Here is a 21,753-nt window from a genome sequence, read left to right on the forward strand (position 1 = left end):
CGCTTCCTGCCGTGGGGCACCACGGGCGCACGGGTCCTGTAAGGGGTGTGTGTGGCGGGGGAGCACATCTCCAGAGGAGGAGGGGAATGAGAGCAAGCGGGGGGGGGGGTGCTGTCTCAGACAAACTGAGCCGGATCTTGTCTTTCACCCGCCCCAGCTGCGTTTACTCAGCTCCCCGTTCTCACACAGCTGGCGAGCTGCAGGGTCCCTAGCAAGCGGCCAGGACCCGGGGAGGAGCAGCAAGCAGCTGCAGCGCTCCCCGGTCGCCGCTGGCGCTGCCATGGTTCTGCTGCCCTCGCGCCGTGCTCTTCTCGCCGCCGGCCGCCTTTGGCTCCCACGTCACTGTGGTAACCGCCGCCTTTCCCTCCTTCTCCTCCCCGGAGCCGCGAGCGTTCCACTGAGTCCTCCTCTGCTCTCCCCACAGCTCCGCCGGCGGCGCGGCCCTCCTCGGGCGCGGGGGGCGAGCCGGAGAGTGAGGGTCCCGGCCGGGACACCTCGCTGCTGCGGCACCTGCTGCTGAAGCTGCGGGCCACCGGGCCCGTGACAGTGGCCGAGTACATGCGGGAGGCGCTCACCAACCCTGGACAGGTGCGGGCGGGGACGGGCCGGGGTCTCCGCGCCTCATCCGGGGTGCTGTGCCGCTCACCCTGCCCCCGGCCCCTCTCTGTCTGCTACCTGCAGGGCTACTACACACGCCGCGGCGGCATCGGCGAGAGCGGGGACTTCATCACCTCACCTGAATTAACTCAAGTGTTTGGAGAGGTAACGCGCAGTGCCTGACGCGTGAAGTAACTTGCTTTCACTCCTGAGCTGCGCGGGGCCGGCTGTGGTTTCCAAGCCTACGTTTGGGTGTGTTACCAATGTCAAAATACTTTAATGGCAATTATGCTGTTCAAGTTATTACCCAGGAGAAAACTGGGTTTTGGAGGTGCGAGGGATAGTTTGTGTAAGCTCGGGGAGCCCTTTCATGTGTTACAGTCGGGGACACCATCTGTGCTTGGTAGCACTTGTCTTCATATTAAAGAGAGTTACAGTAGTTTCTCAATGTGAAAACTCAGGAATTATTTTCAGGCTTTGGTGTGGTTTGTGTGTCACTTCTAGCAGTGAAGACTGGCTAAACACTGTTCTTCCCTTTGGTGAAATACATATTCATGAAGAGCAGTTGTTCAGGGACAGCTGGGCAGTAACCTGCATTTGAGCCTGGAATAAAAGTTCTTGCTATAGCCAAGAAAGTTTACCAATGGAGAGTTGCTTCTCCCAGTCTGACAGCAACCACCTATTCATATTTAAAAAGAAGGGGGGGGGAAGTTACAAATCATAATGATTTTTCTTAACTTTAAAATATGTCGAGAGAATACTGCCATAGTATCTTAGCTATTGCACTTTCCACCAAGTCTTGGAGTGATTACTGTAACTCTTTGTGCTGTTTCTTTCTCAGTTGATAGGAATATGGTTTGTCAGTGAATGGATAGCCACAGGCAAGCCAAAAGCGTTCCAGCTGGTGGAGCTGGGCCCTGGGAGGGGCACTCTTACTGATGACATGTTACGGGTAGGTAAAAACTGTTATTAATATTCTTTATTCCTGGTTTTATTCCGTGGCTACTCTGAAATCTGAAGGAATGATATTTTGCTGTCGGGGTTTAATTTTTCCTGGTAACCAAATCATTTCACTCATGAGATTTGCAGTTTAGACTCTAATTGAAATACATGCATGTTTCTGAGACCAGTTGTCTCAGTTGAAAGCAGAACACTCTGTTCAGTGTGTACACACTGAACAGACACACATATAAGCTTTCAGAAGGGGAGGGCAGGAATACGCCATGACAAATTATTTCTGTATAGGAAAGCATTGTCCAAACTGGAAACTGTTCAGGAGAGTGCTGCTGTGTGTAACTGAGAAGGAGGCCTCAGTGCAAGTAATAGGAGAAAGAGCATGAGGACAATCATGCAGAAGTTGAGTTGTGCCAGTTTCGTTCGGGATTTCAGGGGCACTTTTCTTCTGAGTTAACCCTTTGTGTTCAGTCATACTTGTATGGCTGTCAATTAAAATACTACTGATTTTAAAACAGATTGCTGTTGGGATTTAGAACCTCAGAAGTACTTTTATTCTATTGCGTATGTTAATGGAAAAGCTCTTAATAAGCAAAATGAAGTGTAGGATATTGAACACTTTTTGTTCATGGTCCTTGGGAAAACAGAACCATTCTTCTCCTAATGCTAAACACTCTGCAGGTTTTACTAAACTGCAGGCTATTACTAAGTTGCTAAATTAGCATTTCATGTTGTTGTCCTTACAGCTGTGTAATGCATGCTGTATTTTGCCAAATTTGTTAAAAGCATAGTAGCTTTTATCAAAATTGATGAAGAAATTCCCACTTTCTTCTGGAAAAGCAAAATGCAGTCTCTTTCACTGAAACTATTTTGTCAAATGAAAGCCAAATAAATCTTTTATCTTACATAGAAATAGTGAGATTATAAATTAATTCTTAAACCTTTAACATATGCAGCATGTGAGTGTGCCTAATAGAATTCATCTGCCTTTATAGGTTTTCAACCAGCTTGCCTCTTTACTTAGTAAATGTGATGTCTCTATTCATCTGGTAGAAGTGAGTCCCAAACTCAGCGAGATCCAAGCACTGCAGCTGACAGGAGGGAAGGTGCAGTCAAACACTGAGGACAATTCTGCCTACATGAAAGGCGTTAGCAAGACTGGAATTCCCATTTCCTGGTACAGAGACATTCAGGATGTGCCAACAGGTAAGGAACTTGCATGTCTCGCTACAGGGATGACATCCTTCCTCCATTTGCAGCTTTTGATAATGAGGACATTTCTGCTACCCTTCACAATGGATAGAAAAGTAGTTAATGTACATGCTTCTTCATGTATGAGTTTGAGGCGGGATATTAACCCATTTTCATCACAATTCTGACTACCTGCATTTTGGGATAGCTACCCAATTGCATGTATTCTGACTTTTTCTTTTCATGGGAAACCATTTACTGGCTTTATCTGAGCCTCCTTTCATGAAATACTGATCTAAAATTCATGGACTAGAAGCTAAAGCCAGCTGTAGAAATGCTGTCTTGTATGTACCTAAGCAGGAAGTAATGATAGATATTTCACAACCACATTAACTAGCTTAATTCATTAAAAGTCATAAAAGCATTTACATTTTCATAGAATCATAGAATAGTTAGGGTTGGAAAGGACCTTAAGATCATCTAGTTCCAAACCCCCTGCCATGGGCAGGGACACCCCACACTAAACCATGCCACCCAAGGCCTCATCCAACCTGGCCTTGAACACCGACAAGGATGGAGCATTCACAACCTCCCTGGGCAACCCATTCCAGTGCCTCACTACCCTTACAGTAAAGAATTTCTTCCTTATATCCAATCTAAACTTCCCCTGTTTAAGTTTTAACCCGTTACCCCTTGTCCTGTCACTACAGTCCCTCATGAAGAGTCCCTCCCCAGCATCCTTGTAGGCCCCCTTCAGATACTGGAAGGTTGCTATGAGGTCTCCACGCAGCCTTCTCTTGTCCAGGCTGAACAGCCCCAACTTTCTCAGCCTGTCTTCATACGGGAGGTGCTCCAGTCCCCTGATCATCCTTGTGGCCCTCCTCTGGACTTGTTCCAACAGTTCCATGTCCTTTTTATGTTGAGGACACCAGAACTGCACACAATACTCCAAGTGAGGTCTGAGGAGAGCAGAGTAGAGGGGCAGGATCACCTCCTTTGACCTGCTGGTCATGCTTCTCTTGATGCAGCCCAGGATGCGGTTGGCTTTCTGGGCTGCGAGTGCACACTGAAGCCGGCTCATGTTCATTTTCTCATCGACCAATACCCCGAAGTCCTTCTCTGCAGGGCTGCTCTGAATCTCTTCTCTGCCCAACCTGTAGCTGTACCTGGGATTGCTCCGACCCAGGTGTAGGACCTTGCACTTGGCATGGTTAAACTTCATCAGGTTGGCATCAGCCCACCTCACAAGCGTGTCAAGGTCCCTCTGGATGGCATCCCTTCCCTCCGGCGTATCAACCGAACCACACAGCTTGGTGTCATCGGCAAACTTGCTGAGGGTGCACTCAATCCCACTGTCCATGTCACCGACAAAGATGTTGAACAAGACCGGTCCCAACACCGATCCCTGAGGGACACCATTGGAAGCTGCTATAGAACCATTAATAATTTAACACATTCTCTTTTTACTTTCCCACAGGTTACAGCTTTTACCTTGCACATGAGTTTTTTGATGCCCTGCCAATACATAAGTTTCAGGTATAGCAAGATGATTGTTGTAATTGGGACCATCTACTTAAATGCCTTCTCTCTTTGAGGAAGAGTAGAATTAGGGTGCCAAACTAGACACATGCGTTGTCTCTGATGTTAAAATGTTCTTCCTGACTGAATTTGGACATAAAAGGCTTAATTCAGTTGATAACTGTAAAATTAATAACTGTTCTTGAATGGAAATCTTGCAGAAAGCTTTTTCTGCTGAGAGAAGTCTCCAGCTTTTTAATTCCCATGTTATTTTATCTGCAACTACTAAGAAAGCCCGAAGGACTGCAATTTGAATGGTAATGACAGTGGCAAAATAGAGGCTAGTTAGGATTCAAAGGTGTCTTTCAACTTCAGTTTAATTCATTAAAACCACTGGTAGAATAAAATATTTCGATAAGTTAAATATTGTGTTGTCAATACAAAAGCATCATTTTTTAACAGCACCATTCATTCTTTTGAGTAAAATTAAACCTGTATTTGTTGACCCTGCAGAAGAGTCTTCTCTTTGGAAGAACAAGCTTCTTCCAAAGCAGTTACTGGAATTACATAGGAATAAATAATTGTTTTTAACAGTGTATTATGTTCTTAAAATGTTTATGAGAATGCTTCACATGTTAGTGCAATCAAAGAAACAAGCTACTGTTGTAGCCACTGAAGTATAAAACAAGTGCTTTGGGCTCATCAAACAGAGAACAGAGAAGGGCTGGCGTGAGGTGTTGGTTGATATAGATCCAGAAGTTCCTGACAAGCTGCGGTTTGTCCTGTCACCATCCCGTACCCCTGCAACGGAAATCTTTATCCAGGTGAGGTTGTGCCTATCAGAGCTCACCCTTACATCTTCACCGACTCTCTCAAGTACATTCACTGCTGTTCAGTTCCTCTGACAGCAGGAGGAAGGCTCTCAGCCTGCAGGTATGTAAATACACCTCACCCTTTCCATTCTGAGAAACTTCCACCAGCATCTAACTTTGTATGCTTGAAAATATAGCACGGAAACAAACACGTACATCAAGCTTTGCAACATCAGAGCTTAAATAGACAAAACATTACAGAGAACAAATGGAGGGAGCAAGGGGCAGGGAGAGTTCTGCATTGTATGTGTCACGTCAGTGGCAGCAGCCTTGCCTGAGCCAGGCTTTCAGCACAGTGCTGGATGCTTCTGTGCTGCACTGGCCTTTAATGGCGGGGGTCTAAGATTACTTTTTTTCCTAAAGTTCACTGGATTATTAAAGTTAAATAATAAATAAAGTAGCTGAGACTAAAGCCAGCTACAAAGTCTCACACAGAAAGGCCTTTTTGAAGGGTGCACACAGCCAAAGAGCTGTTTTCCTTCTTTCACTACCACAGTAATGCAATTTCACCTGATGCAGGTGTTCTTACTTGTTAGAAAAATTTGTATTTCAGTCAACTGTAGGTTACAGAAGAGATGACTGAAATCCAGCACTCAGAAACCACTAATTGAAAATGACTGTTAGCAAAAGCTCAAGCTCTAGGTAGCATAGAATGCAGCCCTGCACCTCTGTGCCCCAGTGAAGTGCTGACAGTTCCAAGACATCAGATGTGAAGAACTCGTGCCCTGTGCTTGTTTGCTAATACAGGTGTTTTGATCTTTGAACTCTGCTCTAGCCTGAGGAAACAAGAGATCATGTGGAAGTGTGTCCTGAGGCTGGTGTCATCATTCAAAGGCTTGCCTCTCGGATAGAGGAGGATGGTGGGGCTGCACTGGTTGCTGACTATGGTCACGATGGAACCAAAACTGACACTTTCCGGGTAAGTCCTTTGCCCTGAAATAATAAACAAAAGATTACAGAGTATTTTGGCTTGTCGTTTGGAGCATTAGGCTCTTGTAACAGAAGTATCTTGGGTGGACATAATAGCAAAAATTGCCTTATGCTGCAATGATAAAACTGAGTAATAAAGTCCTTAATTAATCAGTATGCATAAGGGTTTGTCAGACAAAAAGGATTATCTGAACCCTTCCTACACTTATCCGAGATCTTCCAAGTGTAATTTGCTGTTCTTACTCCTCACAGGCACAACTTAGTGTTGGCTAGCCCCAGCTGTGGGAGCAAGGGCTACAGCTGAGTGTGATCTTTCAACTTACTTACATGTTTCAGGGCTTCCGGGATCACAAGCTTCACGATGTGCTGACAGCCCCAGGGACTGCAGACCTGACAGCAGATGTTGATTTTAGCTATCTTCGAAAGATGGCACAGGGAAGAACAGCGACATTGGGCCCCATAAAACAGCGGGAGTTTTTAAAAAACATGGGCATTGATGTCCGGCTGCAGGTACGATTGTGTTACAGGTGCATAAACTCTCCTAATCCCCATGCAGTAACCTTCGCCAGCAAGAGAGCTGTTATAAAACCTGATTTCAAAGGGAAGTTGTTCAAAACAGCATGTGCAGGTGAGATCAAGGGTTGCTTCTCCTAGACATAGGTTACTCTGGATCCCTCAAAGTAAACTTACCATATTGTGTTTAAGAGTATTTAATGCAAGACTTCTCTACGTACAGCAGTGTATGAGTTCCATCAGGGATCTCCCCACTTCTACTGGACAGTACTAAGTTAGTTTAAGTGAAAGGGATGCACTAAGGGATCACAAGTATGAAGGAATTTATAGGAAAGCAGGAAGGGCTGTAATTGACTTTCTTTTTTTCAGGTGCTGTTGCAGAATTCACATGACACAGCGACTCACAAGCAGTTACTTCACAGCTATGATATGCTGATGAACCCCGAGAAGATGGGGGACTGTTTTAACTTTTTTGCCCTGCTGCCTCACCAGAGACTTGTACATCATGACAAGAAACATAAACAAGAATTAAAGTCTCCCTTACCACCTGTGGCTGGGTTTAGTGAACTCTTAATGAAGTAATTTCAGCTACTACAGTAGTAGCTTGCAATAGCAACTTACTGAATAAATCACACAAATAAAAAGGAATAGAGTCCTGCATTTTATGGTTTCATGTACTAAATGTTTGCAGTAACATGACTGGCATATAACTACACGTGCAGTAAGGTAAGAACCAAGTATTTTACCCTTGAGCTGAAAGCATATGAAACATCACATTCCTTCTCCAGACTGTTTTCTCACCCTGCTCTATGCTTCAGGGCTGTGTTTTGGTAGGGAGTGCTATTTCGGAGTAAAGGTAGTGCTTGTGTTTTAACGATACTTTTGAATGGAGACAGGAACCACGCAAAAAGAGTTATTAGTTCAAAGCACCAGCTAACGGAATTCCCACGGCAGGGCATATCTAGTGACAAATCCAGAAACAAGGAAGTATAAAGAACCATTTACTTCCAAGAACATGTGACAGGAGAGTTAATTCATGTAAATAAAAAGAACAAGTCTGATAGGGAAATAAATTTTATTTTCAAGCTTATCAGAGGATATTTACAAACAATGGGATGTATAAAAATATAAAAGTACTTGACAGTGTCCTTTTGAGGCTATAAATTTTACATGAGCTTTTTTCTAGCATCATCATAGCACTATTTCTTATGAACGCAACTTAATTCACCTAGGGGTAGGGATATTAAACACTGTAACCTACTGCTGTCAAAGTCTGCAGTAACAGTAGAAAAAAAGGGAATAGAAAACCTCAGCTTTTTTACTACGCTGAAGAAAGTTTACTTTTAATGTATGTCTGATTTTGTTTTGGTTCCTTGACTATTAGCTGCTTGCAGCTTCTACTGTCTGGCCCCGTAAGTCTGCGTACACAGTCAGCTAATGTCCTCCAACTGCCAACCGCATTATTTATTTTAATACAACTTGAATAAATAGCTCATATAATATTCTGGAGCACAGCAGACTTCATGGGGACAGACATCAGCCAGGCCTTCTACTTCATTGTTGTCCCCACCTTCCTCTATTCCTGTTGTGCTTTTTGGAGTGACTGAACTGGCTTTACTTCCTCCCTTAAAACACCACCAAAAAAACCCAAAACAAATCAAACCCCAAACCACAGGAAAACCTGAAGTGACAGCTCAAGTAGAAATGCTGAAGTTTATACCAGACTGAAGCTGCATTATTACAGTTAGGAAGGAAAACAGCAACCGTTTCACTGAAATTTGGGCACTGCACAGTGGAAGTTGGGAAAAAGCCCTGCTTCCCTTGCCAAAGCTGAGTAAGCACCAGACTGCTGATTTCATGGGTGACTGCTTTGGTTCCGTAGATGAAAAACAGTGCCTTGCTGCAGGATTGGTCCTGAACACCTGCCTTAACAGGATGGCACGGTTCCACTCAGAGTTCCTCTGCTCTCACTGCCCTGACAGCACAGAATGGGGAAGGTGACCCCCAGTGTAGGAGCGGCAGTGACAGGACAGCCATCAGACAGGTCCCCTGCACAAACCTGAGAGAAACATGTGCTGGCAGAGAGGACTCTGGTGGCTGGAAGGGCTGCTGGGCACTGCCATGCACTAGCATCTTGTGCAAGGTTTGGTATGCCCTAACAGGGAAGTCAGAGTGCAGGCTTTACCAACCTGGATACCTGCAGAATGTAGTGGCAGCCAGATCAAAGGCAATAGGAAAAGGCAGGTTAAACATCCAAACCTTCCTGTGGTTATATATTGCTGCAGCTGTTGCTGATGTTATTATCACCAGGTCACTGTCACTGCAAGCAGCTGCCAGCCCTGAAATAACCTTGCCAAACTTTATGTATATCTAACAGAGAAAAAGTCTGCTCACCTGCTTCCTTACCTGAATAACAACAGTAGAAAAAATACTTATCTACAAACACACATACAAAAAGTCTTTACAGGAGAGAGAGATACCCCAAAGCCTCTCGTTGACTTTGTGGTTCAAGCCTGTATTAGTTCTTTAAAAAGTATTTAAAATCAAGCTGCAGTTGAGCAGCTTGGCAGATCAGGGATATGTACAGCCGTTCAGCACCTTCCAGCATCACAATGCTGTTACCCCACACAGAAAGGAAGACTTCACTTTTTCCACTTCCCAAAATCAGACAAAAAACCAAAACCAACTTTCTTCTCTTTGCATTTAGCATTCATGGCCCCAAACATCTTTGAAATACCATGAACTCTGACTGCTACACTGTCCTCTGAGAGAATCATTTCAAAGAACACTGCTGCTTATTCTCCATTGTGCCATAAGTCCATAACTGGTTGGAAATTCATCAGCTGAGGCATCTGCATAGAAACTGCATTAGGAGTTGGTTTGGGACTCTTCTTTCAGCTCAAACAACACAGTAAAGAGGAGAACAAGAAGGAGCTGCAGGTTAAGGTCAGAAGGCAAAGCCCATTCTCCTACAGTCCAGCTGCCCTGGCAGAAGCAACAGGTGATCTGATACCCAGTGTTGCTCCCAGGTTTTGAGCAGAGTTAAGACACAAGCTCGCAAGCTACAAAGTGCTCCTGATGTAAGTCCAGAGAACCTTAAAAATATTAGAAAAATATTAGAAAAAATTAAACAAATCTAATTGCTCAGAACAACAGAAGAAAGTTGCATGTGCTCTTCCCTATTTTTCCACATCCTTCTGCCAGAAGCTGGTTTTCCACAGTGAAAAGGTATACTACATCAAGTCTTGCGTGCTCTCTGTGCATTACTTGGGTAACGCCTTTGGTGTGTAACAGCAGCATGTGTGCCAGCCTTGTGCAGCAACATACTGTTGTGGCTTACTGCTCTGTTTTAACAGACAACAGGAAGGACTAGCATAGCTTTGATTGTCATCTCTTTGGATTGTCAGCCAGCATTTCAAGAGGAATGTGAGCAGTTGGGGGGGGTTCTCTTCTTCAGGGTAGCTGGGAAAGGTTCAGTTAGGGCAAAGACACACATTTAACTGTCTTACCAGCAGCAAGTTATTCCTTCATCTGTGAAGCTGTATTTGACCTAAACCACCATGTTGTGCTATTGGCCAAGGTACTGTGAGGGTGGTGAGGCACTGGAATGGGTTGCCCAGGGAAGTTGTGAATGCTCCATCCCTGGCAGTGTTCAAAGCCAGGCTGGACAGAGCCTTGGGTGGCACAGTTTAGTGGGAAGTGTCCTTGCCCATGGCAGGGGAGTTGGAACTAGATGATCTTAAGGTTCTTTCCAACCCTAACTATTCTATGATTCTGCACTGATTTCTTTTTACAGTCTCTTTTCACCATGCAGTTTAAGAAATGGGAGATGTATCCAAGTAACAGAAAACAGTCCTCTATGGCCTAGTAAATAGGGATTAAAAAACCATTACAAAATTCTTATTGTGTAGGCTATGAAAAAAACCCAAAACAAACAACAAAACCAACAAACCAAAACCAGTCCAAGCCTTGAAACCACACAAACCATTCAATGTGTGCACATTACACCTCAGTAATGGCTTTGTAGTCGCACAACTTGGTGAAATGCTACCCAGTGGGGCCTGTCCCACTGTCCAGTAACTACTCATAGTTTAAGCAGAGATGGAAAGAAGCTTGTCAGATGACAGTCTATTCCCAAGTCAATGCAGGATCCTCTGGGGTGTTGCAGACTGAACAGCATACAGCATTCAGAAAGAGCAACAGTTGTGCCAAAACTTATCTTCAGTTTCTGTCGGAGTATCTTTCCTTGCTGCAATTTAGCATAATGAATAGATCAAGGGTCTTCTTCCATATCATCTGGGTTGGGAGCCATAATAAAATGCTGGGGGTACTCAAGGTTGTGTTCATATGCATGGTCTTTCCAGCGCGCATCATCACTCTCGTGGGTAATGTAACGCTCTCCAATACGTGTTTCAAATTCTCTGAGGTCAAGCCACGTCTGATAATCCTAAGGAGTAAATGAGATTTAAGGAAGCAGTGTAAGAAACAGCAGTACTACACTCCCACAGATAAATTCTGCAGTTTTCCTCTACTTTTAGTATAATGTTAAAAAACCCAAAACCAAAACACCTCTCTCCAAAATACCCCAACACTGTCCACAAAGAATGGTTAAGTAGGCTGGTATCTAAGGTTGTCATACTGTAAATCCTCAAAACTTTTTGTAAGAAGGCAGCTATGTCAGCTTCAGTATAAAATTAATTGTATACATACCCATATAAGAAATTATACTCATTCCAATATTGTTTGTACTCAAAAGTAATTGAATTTTCCCCTTAATATTTTTTAGGTTATTTGGGTGCATGGATACATCATACAGTGTTGTGAAACCATTGCCAAAGGAACCCACCTCAAAGTGGTGGATAAATTCGTGGCACACACCAGCCTGTGTGTCTCTTTCAGCACTGAACTAACAATGTTCGTCTCTAACACTCATTGCAGTGTGGCTTCATGCACACATCACTGCCGACATTCAGGAGATGCCAGAAGACTAAAACTCTGTGTTGGTGTCAAACAAAAAGTAAGGGGCATAGTGACAGTAAGATAAATTTTCCCTTGAGGAAAGAAGCCATTAACAGATGGACAGAATCCCGGAGCACATAAAATGTAAAGCTAAACCCAGAAATACGCAACCTTCTGTGAGTGCTTCTTAACAGACTTTGATAGCAGCAGATTAAATAAACCTCTGAAGGATGTAGTAATTAAAAAAAAAAAAAAAAAAAAAAAAAAAAAAAAAAAAATCACTATTCACCCATTATAAACATAGAAAAAGGCAGATGGGTTTACCTGTAGCCATGGGTGACTAAGGGATTTGTCAACACTGAAACGCTTTCTCATCTTCACTTGAAGCAAATTGTTTATTAAATCAATGGCTGACAAAGAACAGGATAAAAATTATATTGTTTAAATATTCACCACCTCTATCATCATTCACATGCTGCAGTGAAAGTCAATTTTTTTACAAGTGTTTGTGTGTATCCTACTGAATGTTTTTAATCAAGCTCTTGAATTTTGTATATAGCTTTGCTTATGATAAATGAGGCTACCAAACAGGTATGGGGTAAGCTTCCCCCTAGCTTTAATGGAAACACTAAAAGATTTACAAGTAACACAGTAAATCTTGTCCCCTCCTGATTTTAGTGGCTTACAGAAATGCCTAAATAACTTGAGCATAATCCTGTATTCCAAAATGACGCAGCTACTTCCACTATTGTATACTTCTGTGTATGTCCCTCCACATCTACACACGTGTTACTTTACATATATGTTACTAGTAACACAGCTGGCATTGGACAGCATCAGAGACCAACCGTGTAAGCTTCTGGATTGTTCAGACCTGACATTTAGATCCAGGTTTTGTTTCACTTGCTAATGTACAAAACTAAAATTCCAGAATCAACTTTGAACTGTTTCTGTAATATGAGTTTAGATTAAGTACATTTTGAGATCAGCATTCAGCAAGTACTCACACATGATTTAACTTTTCATTGGGAATTTGGGGAGGTTTCAGGTTATTTACCCTACTCCTCATGCATGCAATTAATTTTTCTTGCTAAATCTCTTAGCCCCTCCTGTATTTGACAAAGTATTTTTCACAAATACATCCCAGCTCGTATTTATCCATTTTGGCACAGTCTGCTAAACTCAAGCTATCAATAATACTCACACTCCTATCTATCTGAATTAACCTCCAAGTTTAAGCATTTCAATGCACTAATCTACATATAAAGGCATTCTAAAAGCAAAAACTAATTTCCTTACCTTCACTAGAAATTTCCTTCCAAGGATTTGGTGGGTACATAAATGCTGCATTTTGAATCTGATCATTGATATCCTCATCTTCATTGAATGGGAATGTACCACTAAGGCTCACATAGACAATAACTCCTACTGACCACATGTCTAGAGAGCGGTTGTAACCTTTACTCCTGAGCACTTCAGGGGCAAGATAAGCAGGTGTCCCCACCACAGAGCGCCTGAAAGATTTTTCACCAATGATGCGTGCAAAGCCAAAATCACACAGCTTCACCTGCAAAAGATACATTTTGAACTGAGAAATCTCTGCTTGATCTCCAAAGCATGCTGCTGTCCAAGACCAGAGTGGTACTTGATACCCTTTCTATCATCATTAAAAATGGCATGCAGTAAATCAGAGACAAACATTATGTAAGCCAACCAGTTAAGGTTTTAGGTTGCTGGTTTTGCAGACTGCGGACCTAAACTGGCCTTGCACAGACACAAGGTCTGAGGCAGCTTGTCTATTACATGGCCACAAGTGTGCAAGTAAGGACAAAACACTTGATTCCCAACTCAGCTCATTTTCAGAGGCAAATCCGCACCCTCACAGGGCACAGAACCAAACTTTTAAGAGCACATGAATCCCAGCCAGATCACATTCCTCTTCATCAGATTCCTGAAGCTAGTGGCATCAGCTACACAGAAATCAAACAATGAGGTTTAGCTAGAACTCAGACCAGCTTCTGAGTGGAAAGAAACTGAAACAGACCACGGAGCATAAAGCTAGACTAAGAGTTGGAAGGAAAAAAAAGACAACTATAGTACATCTAATTCTAGACAAAGTCAGTTGATCAATTCCACGAGAGGTCACTTTTTAAGCTGCAAATTCTATATTTCTTAAAAAACAGTGAAAAGTGATGAAAAGCATTTTTTAATCTTCACTCACTTGAGGGAATGGCTCTGCTGATGCTAGTAGTACATTTTCTGGTTTTAAATCACAGTGCACAATGTTCTTGAAGTGTAAATTCCTCAAAGCAACAAGTATCTGCAAGAAGAAGGAACATTTTCAGAACTATTTAAGCAGATCACAAGTGTCAGAAGCCACACACACTAACCAATACAGTCATTTTTATCAATACAGTCTTCAAGAATTAACCCATATAATATACTATGCGAGCCTATCAGGAGCTGGTACTGATGGGGGTTTATTTTCTTTTCCCAACTCTGTCTTTTTGAATGCTTACTGTTTTAACACGCATCTTTGGATGCTCATAATGTTACGTGTTGGGAAAGAAGAGCAAAAAATTTAACATAATTAACAGCCAAATTCTTTCCATGTTTATTCAACTTTCTGTAGATGTGCAGCCCTCTGTGCTCTTTTAAATAACAGTGCAGAAACCCCCTTCTCCAAACTGCATTCTCACATAATAAGAAAAGACATCTATTGAAGTAGAGAGACTGACTACCAACCTGAGTGACCATGAACTTAGTTATTCGTTCTGGAAGTCGACTTTTCTCACTGGAAAGAATCATCTCTAGCATATCGCCATGCAGCTTTTCCATCACAACAAAGACCCGTTCTGGCGTTTCAAACATACATTCCAGGTTCACAATCCCAGGGTGGTGCAAATTCTAAAATAGAGTAGTATATCACTAAAACAAAACAGTATGAAATATGCCAGATTACACAGAAATGTTCTACCACAAATCACAAAGCAGCTAAGTGGAGAGTTAGCAATGAAAAAAAAGAACCCCAAACCAACAAAATGTCTGAGGCAAGAAAGTAGCTTGAAACAAACATCAACCTCTGAAACATGCCAGTTAAGATTAATCTGGTTTCACTCAAATTATCCAAAATTATAAATTTATGGCTGATAGACTCAGTAGCTTGAGTACAGAATATACAAGAATAACACTCAGACTGAGGAGCCAGTAGTGGAAGACAGCAAAAAATAACACAGCATTTCCTGTTACCCGAGTACACACCTTCAGTGGATCCCCCATACGGGGTAGATATCACCCCCAAGTTATCAACTGTACCAAATACTCAGGAATTCCCACTCTCCTAAGATTCCCTCTTGTAAAAAGATTCAGAAATCACATATGCAGATTAAAAAAAATCAATTCAGAGCACATACACACATTACAAAATCTCATTAATGGCTTATCTGAGAGAACTCCAATGTGATCCAAAAACACTTTTGTACCTGGAGAATGGCTACTTCATTACGAAGCTGACTTTCCTGTTTAGTTGGAAACCTCATCTTGTCAATGACTTTGATAGCCACATCTCTTCCAGTCTTCCTATGTTTTCCTAAACAGAAAATCAATGTCAGCTATCAAAAGGTTACCATTTTTAAACCATCAGTTAGCACTTTTTTCTTTCTTTCCAGATTTATGGTCTGTGGTTTTCTCAACACTTGAAATTTGACACAAGGGACCAAAAAATACAGGAACAAAAAAGAAGTGCTGATTCATGTCTAGCATTTATTCTTTTTGTGACTATTCTAAACAAGCTATCCATTGCAACAGAATTTTTTAACAACTGAAAGTGATAAGACTACATCTGAAACCCAAGTTGAGGTAAAGAATTTCTCCCTCTACTTTCTCCTGCTGACAGAAATTTGAAGCTAAACTGTTTGCATAAAATATGTCAATAATGCTTGCATAAACAGCCAAACCACAAATTAAAATATGCATTTTTCTAATTGCCTGGGGCCACATTTCTCAGATGTCATTAAAAAACACGTATAACTGACAGTCTCCTTAAATGGATGACTTCTAATACTGTGTAATACAGACAACAGCTAGAATTTGCAATTAAAGAAAACCAAGCAAAAAACCAAAGGCCAAATCCAGACTATACTGTACTGTATTTAACTGTGGTCAAAATGCAATGCATATGCTGAACTGATATTTATGCCAATGCAAAACTCTAAATGCAAAAAAATGAATTGTAAGAAGCACTGCATAAAAACAGCACAGAGACAAGGTAACATGATCCAAACAAAGCTTTTAACATGATAAACTTCACCTGGACAATCTAGGTACAGCTAAGTAAATAAGAAAAGAGCAATTGTAACAGACAGACATTCTAGCCCAGTAAATGCATAATGGAATCAAATGTAATTTACCTCCATATACAATACCAAACTGACCAGATCCCAGCACTTCATCAGCAAATATTTGGTACACAGAGCTGATATCCTAATGCATGAAAAAAAGAAATCAAAAATACAGGAGTCATCAAAATGTTCACAAGCATATTAGTATACAGCATATAAGTACTGGTTAAGCTGTATTTACATTTGACATTAATCAAACTCTGTAAAGGGTGCCACCATTACCCTTAATGGAGTGGAAAAACACAACAAACTTTTCCTGAAGAGGATCCACTTAGCTGCACTCTAAGTAGGGACAGCCAACTATCAGTTGTGCCAGGTAAGTAGATTACTTCCATATTTAACACAGACTTTGTTAGCTAGAATACTCTGGTGTTGATTTCTCATCTGGATGCTGTTACTACCAAGTACTTTGTAATACCCAGGTATTACAAAGGTGCTCCAGGCTAGAGCACCTCTCCTACGAAGCCATGTTCAAGGCCAGGCTGGATGGGGCTGAGCAACCTGCTCTAGTGGAAGGTGTCCCTGCCCATGGCAGAGGGGTTGAAACCAGATGATCTTTGAGGCCCCTTCCAACCCAAACCATTCTGTGATTCTATGAAATAAACACCATTATTATACAACGTACATACTCACCACATTTTCTTGGACCTGGCAATTTGAAACAGAGATGCTTAAAGATAACTCTTCTGCAATAAAGAAGACATAACTGAGTAAGTAAGTAGGAAGGGCAGAAGCTTTTTTTAGTAAAAAGGGGGGAAAAAAACCAAAACTAAAACCAAACCAAAAATCCCCAACCATTTACTGACTTCTAACCCAGTCATGATGAAACAATTTTTATTGATGTTATGCAGAAACATCATATCCTGGAACATGGATTTCACGGATCGATTAGATAAACAGCCTTGGGAGTTCTGTTGGAATTGTCTATTTTTTGTCATACCACTGATAACAGAAAGAGTAGAATGAGTGTGTACACAATAGAGAGCAGATGATCCAAAAGCAATAGTAATGTGGCAATTGTATCAGAGTTCATCAAACTACTAAGAATTTCCAATAGTAATATAGAAAAATACAGGGAAGCAGACCAAGTAGTTACCTTATAGTCAAATGAACATGGTTACTAATTTCCTTTGGCATCATAAAATGCAGAATTAATGCATGAAAAAAGGAAACAAATCAAGCAAGGCAAGAAGGCCTGATAATTAAAAAAAGCAATAAAACCCATAATATAAACAATCTTTGTTTCCTGGATAAACCACAGAAGCGTACGAGTCTTTGCAATATAAGAGCGCATCTCGGAAGTGTAATTTGCAAGTAAAAGCACGAGATAGAGAATTCTTCAGCCTGCAGCAAATTTTGACAAGAAGTTTTCATTACAGGAATAACATTAAGATGCACAGACAAGAAGAGATATGTCAAGGCAGGCAAAAAAACAACTCTTTCCTTTCACTTCCAAATACACCTACAAGGTGGAAAGAAGATATACTACGTATTTACTAGCCCTTTGAAAAAGTCTTCATTAGCCTTATGAAGAACCATAAGATTTAAAAACCACAGTTTCAGAGAACAAAGAACATGTCTGTATCTGATTTCTGCCATCTGTGCTTTACCTCAGAGAAGTAACTTAGAGCCTTAAGATAGGAATAAATACTACTTTTCAAAGACACCTTTCAAATCTGAAATATAAACTGGAATTACAGCCTCGTATATATCTACTGATTATTGACTATAGCCAAGTCTGCACTGGAGTAACAGTACGGAACACAAACAAAAACATTGGTGGTAGACAAAAAAGTTACTAAGGTCAACACAAACAGTGTTTACTGTTTAAAGAGAACACACTGAACCCCTCTCCACAGATGGCTACAGCATACAAAATGTCTGGTAAGTAGAGTCTGAGTTACGACTTTCAACTAAAACAATTGTCTGCAACGCGTAAGAGTAATGGCTGAAAAACAGACACTTCTGAAGCAATCAGTAATGCCACATTCAACATGTAATCTATACCAAGTAACATCTTACTAATCTCTCATTTCAGCTCAGAAACATCCCACCTCAACCACCAAGCACAAGGTCAGAAAGGACTCCTTCCCTCAGGTCAGACTGGAAGAGCATCCTCCTTTCTAGCCACTTTCTGGCCAGACTGTGGTATAAAGTGATAAGCTACTGTCTTGTGGACATTTCAACACTATAAATTCCCTGATGCTGTTGCAAGTATTTCAAGCAATAGCAATATCTGCCTCCTCTTTCGGTCTTGTCATTCAGAAGACTGTATTACAGGTTTCTGGGGTTTTGGTTTTTTTAACTAGAAGTCTAGTTTTCTTAAAGACTCTTGGAAACTTTTGATGTCTTGTAATGTGTAGGAAGAAGAGGGATGAATGGATATTTTGTGGGCTTTTTAGAGTTTAAAAGCGAACCTGAGTTGTATAAAGATATGAGAATGCCACTCCACAACTCATGGTAGTTACTTCTACTCCTAGAACCCTAAACGCCTTTAAATACTTCAAAATACTCCATCACCATACCTACTCTTGCAGGTCTATTTCCTACAACTGCCAAGTTTTAATACAAAAATGTTATTATTTACATCTGAAAAAATACTGATTTGGGGAAAAGCAACTTTGGAAGTCTCAGCAACAGTGAGCCTTAGGTTCTAGAAAACAAAGGGAACTTTGGTGTATATGTATTTGGAACTAAGAATTTCATACTGAAAGAAGCATTTTACATATGCATAAGGCCAGTCGTGAGGTACCATCTTACAGGTACGTTTCTTCACTGCAATTGAATACAGATACCAGTACTGGCATTTCATAGTTTACCATTTCAGACCACAGTTGCACCGTTTTCAGAAGGTGCCTTTACCTAACACTAGTGGTTACATGCTCGTAACTGTTGCTGGTGCAGAGTAGCCAGACATCAGAGACAGAGAAATTAGTCTCACAATCTCCTGCAAAAAAGAGTTTCATTAAAAGAAGATTAAGTAGTAGCTGAAAGATAAAAGGAAACTAAAGAATGAAAACATAAATCTCAGTACAGAATGTGAATTAATGTCATCAAAAGGAACAAGATGTCTGAAGAGAAAGGACACAAGATACAGTTTAGTGGAGTCTTGATAATGAATCTGATCCTATGTCAGAGAAAGAAACAGAGGGCAGGTGCATAAAAAGGACACTTTTTATCACTACCCACAGCTCAGCAAAAGTCCTTTCCAGCACTGGTGGTGCTTACATTTTATCACTTACTCCTTTTCTTCTCAGTCACTGACATCTGACAGCTTTAACATATATACAGGATAACATCAAAAAGCATCCAAATTTAGTTTTCAGAGTATATGATCTGAATATATTGATTTATTAAAGTACAGTAAAAATATCTAAACTAAGGTCCCTTTTTATGTCCAGCAACTACATGTGAGATCTTACTGCTCCTACAATAAAGCTCTGCAATACGCATTCATATTGTAAATCTGATTCCTAACTCCTACTACCTGCTACAACAGATTGAAGGAGTTGCCCACCCTCCACAAACCGGAGTGTCACTTTTTAGAAACTTGTGGGAAATTATGGACACAATTCAGCAGAGGATAGACAGAAATACTTCACTATTTAGAAATACTCTAAATAAGACCTTTCCTGAAACGAATCTTTACTATTAACAGCTTCAGAATATGAATGATAGTGCCTTGTCTGCCTGCTTACTGTGATCTTTTCCTTGTCCTGCAGCAGTGCAAACGCTAGCTTGAGGAGTGACTGGCATCAAAGCCTGACGAATGGCTTTCTCCCAGCCCTGAGCTACGTCAAGTCCAACTCCGGTGGCAGCAAGAACAGGACTGTGATGACTGCTGCCATTGTTTTCGCCAACAAAGTACACCATGGTGTCAGTGATGATCTCAAAACAGTAGGGGTTGCTGCCCTGCACCACGTTTGAAAAATCTCGAGGCTGAGTCACCTGGAGAATTTCTGAAAGTGGAATCTCCTGAAGAAAAATATTAAAGGTTAAAAAATGAAAATGCACATACTATTTTTATATACTGGTATTCAAAACTTAAAGTGCTTGCAAAGAAATAAAATACATCCAAATACCAAACACCAAGCCTCATAACTAATGTCATAAACTACGCATGACCATTGCCCACCCACAGCCTTCTGAATTCCTCTCTACAAGCCTAGAGAGACTTCCAGCCCCAGCACAGTTCTCTTGATACATGCATGAGACACCCCACCACCACACACAAATGATGCACAAGTACAGAATGACCATTTTCCCCCTGTAGTTTATGCAGCTTAGCTAGAGAAGATGACAGGGTAAAAGTGAAACAAGACAACATTAAGAAGATGATGCAGTTCTATAAGCTAGTCAATAAGCACTGCTTCACTTATCCGAATCATTTTGGGTAAATTATCTCTTTCATACAGATGTTAACAATTTGTGGCTCCTCAGCCTTGTCAGTTTAAGATCATAGTATAAGCAGTACTAGAGAACAGATCTGAAGGAATAAATGGTTGTAAGTTCACACGAGGTGGAGGAGGACATTCCACATACATAGGAAGGTGTACAGGTACGTCACTTGCAAGAGTAGTGAACAAGTAGGTGAACACATGGCTGGCATTAGGGTGATAAGAGACAACAGGCGATTAAGATGAAGACCAAATAAGTGTAAGGGCAAAAACTTGAATGATTCTAACAGCAAAGACAAATAACCTGAGATTTAAGCAGTTAAAAAGAGGGGTGCAAAGGGGCAAGTCAAAGGACTAGAAGCAGTGACATAACGGAGCAACAAGCAAGGAACATATTTTACCAGCTGTGTTTTGAATGCACAGGGCAATACAAGTTATCAGAGAGGTCTGAGAAGAAGAGACTGCATTGGTCAAGATAGGGATGAAAAGGATCTGGGCAAGTTTAGCTGGGTGTACAGAGAAAAGGCTTGGTCTTATAAAGGAAGAAGCTGCAAGATTTGGACCCCCACCTAAAGGTGTAAGACAAGAAAGGGAAAAAACCCTGTTTATACATTCAAACACATTTTCTAAATATTCCACCACTGAACACACTGTTATATTTACAATACACTAAAACAATTGCTAAGCTTCATGTATATAATACCAGGCTGCACAGTAAATTTTCCTCTAAATCTTGCTTGCAAGTTTCAGTTGTACAGTTGGAATAATTTAATTTCAAGATCAAATGAAATACATAAGCATGCAAACTTCCAGTCACTACTTCTATATAGAATGCAAAAACCCTAGCCTTCATTAGACTGGCAGCCAAACAGATTCTCTGGTAATTGTAAAGAAGGTTTAATTTGCTAGGTAATTCAGAACAGTACATGTAAAACGTAAGGAGAGACATAAGGAGAACTGCAAGCAACTTTTCAGAATTGGTCCTGGTCCTTCTCACTTACAAGGTTTGGCCAACAATTAACCTGGTCAGTTATGATTACAAAAGATTAGGAAATTAAGAAAATACTTATACTGCTCACAAATAGATTTTAGATCAGTAAAACACTGTGCAACATAATTATTAGTCAGCATTCATTACCTTGTAATATTTTGTTCCTGATTCATTTTGAAACAGCATGAGGCATTTGCTGTCCAGTCTCCAGTAATGTCTTTTTCTCTACAAAACACACAGTACAATAATGTAAGAAATAAATTGGTATGGCTTTGATTACCTGATTATTTAAATAAGAAACGGTTAAAATTACTAACATCTTCAATTAACATAAATCTACATGACTAGATACATAAAAAAGAAGCTCACAAGTTATTTCCACAAACCAGAGGAAAGTATCAGTTACCTAACAGTAATAGCAGTGACAACAG

General features: G+C 41.0%; 2 protein-coding genes across 5 annotated transcripts in view; one reads left to right on the plus strand and one right to left on the minus strand.

The window, feature by feature from the left end:
- Positions 1-21: 21 nt before the first annotated feature.
- NDUFAF7 (NADH:ubiquinone oxidoreductase complex assembly factor 7) lies at positions 22-7,187 on the plus strand. The gene is made up of 11 exons (XM_080616516.1): positions 22-45; positions 190-347; positions 425-588; positions 682-762; positions 1,439-1,549; positions 2,547-2,757; positions 4,220-4,278; positions 4,971-5,084; positions 5,908-6,051; positions 6,399-6,572; positions 6,945-7,187. Exons 2-11 carry the CDS (start codon positions 281-283, stop codon positions 7,155-7,157), a joined length of 1,338 nt encoding a protein of 445 aa, XP_080472642.1. The 5' UTR covers positions 22-45; positions 190-280; the 3' UTR covers positions 7,158-7,187.
- Positions 7,188-7,673: 486 nt separating this feature from the next.
- PRKD3 (protein kinase D3) overlaps positions 7,674-21,753 on the minus strand; it is a 40,342-nt gene continuing 26,262 nt past the window's right edge. For 3 of the 4 annotated variants that reach the window (XM_080614731.1, XM_080614729.1, XM_080614730.1), the window contains 10 exons: positions 21,470-21,547; positions 19,633-19,909; positions 16,568-16,620; positions 15,944-16,016; positions 15,017-15,123; positions 14,280-14,441; positions 13,756-13,854; positions 12,834-13,101; positions 11,859-11,944; positions 7,674-11,022 (listed from right to left, as the gene is read on the minus strand). In XM_080614731.1, coding sequence (XP_080470857.1) covers positions 10,849-11,022; positions 11,859-11,944; positions 12,834-13,101; positions 13,756-13,854; positions 14,280-14,441; positions 15,017-15,123; positions 15,944-16,016; positions 16,568-16,620; positions 19,633-19,909; positions 21,470-21,547 — 1,377 coding nt within the window. In that variant the 3' untranslated portion in view covers positions 7,674-10,848. The remainder of the gene's footprint in view (positions 11,023-11,858; positions 11,945-12,833; positions 13,102-13,755; positions 13,855-14,279; positions 14,442-15,016; positions 15,124-15,943; positions 16,017-16,567; positions 16,621-19,632; positions 19,910-21,469; positions 21,548-21,753) is intronic. The other variant, XM_080614732.1, reaches the window with a different exon arrangement.

Source organism: Psittacula echo (genome assembly GCF_963264785.1).
Source record: "Psittacula echo genome assembly, chromosome: 4".
Lineage (NCBI taxonomy): Eukaryota > Metazoa > Chordata > Aves > Psittaciformes > Psittacidae > Psittacula > Psittacula echo.

Coding starts and splice junctions, on each gene's coding strand:
- NDUFAF7 (XM_080616516.1), top strand. CDS start 281: ATGGTTCTGCTGCCCTCGCGCCGTGCTCTTCTCGCCGCCGGCCGCCTT. Junction 2,758..4,219: donor CATTCAGGATGTGCCAACAG/GTAAGGAACTTG, acceptor ACTTTCCCACAG/GTTACAGCTTTTACCTTGCA. Junction 5,085..5,907: donor CAACGGAAATCTTTATCCAG/GTGAGGTTGTGC, acceptor ACTCTGCTCTAG/CCTGAGGAAACAAGAGATCA.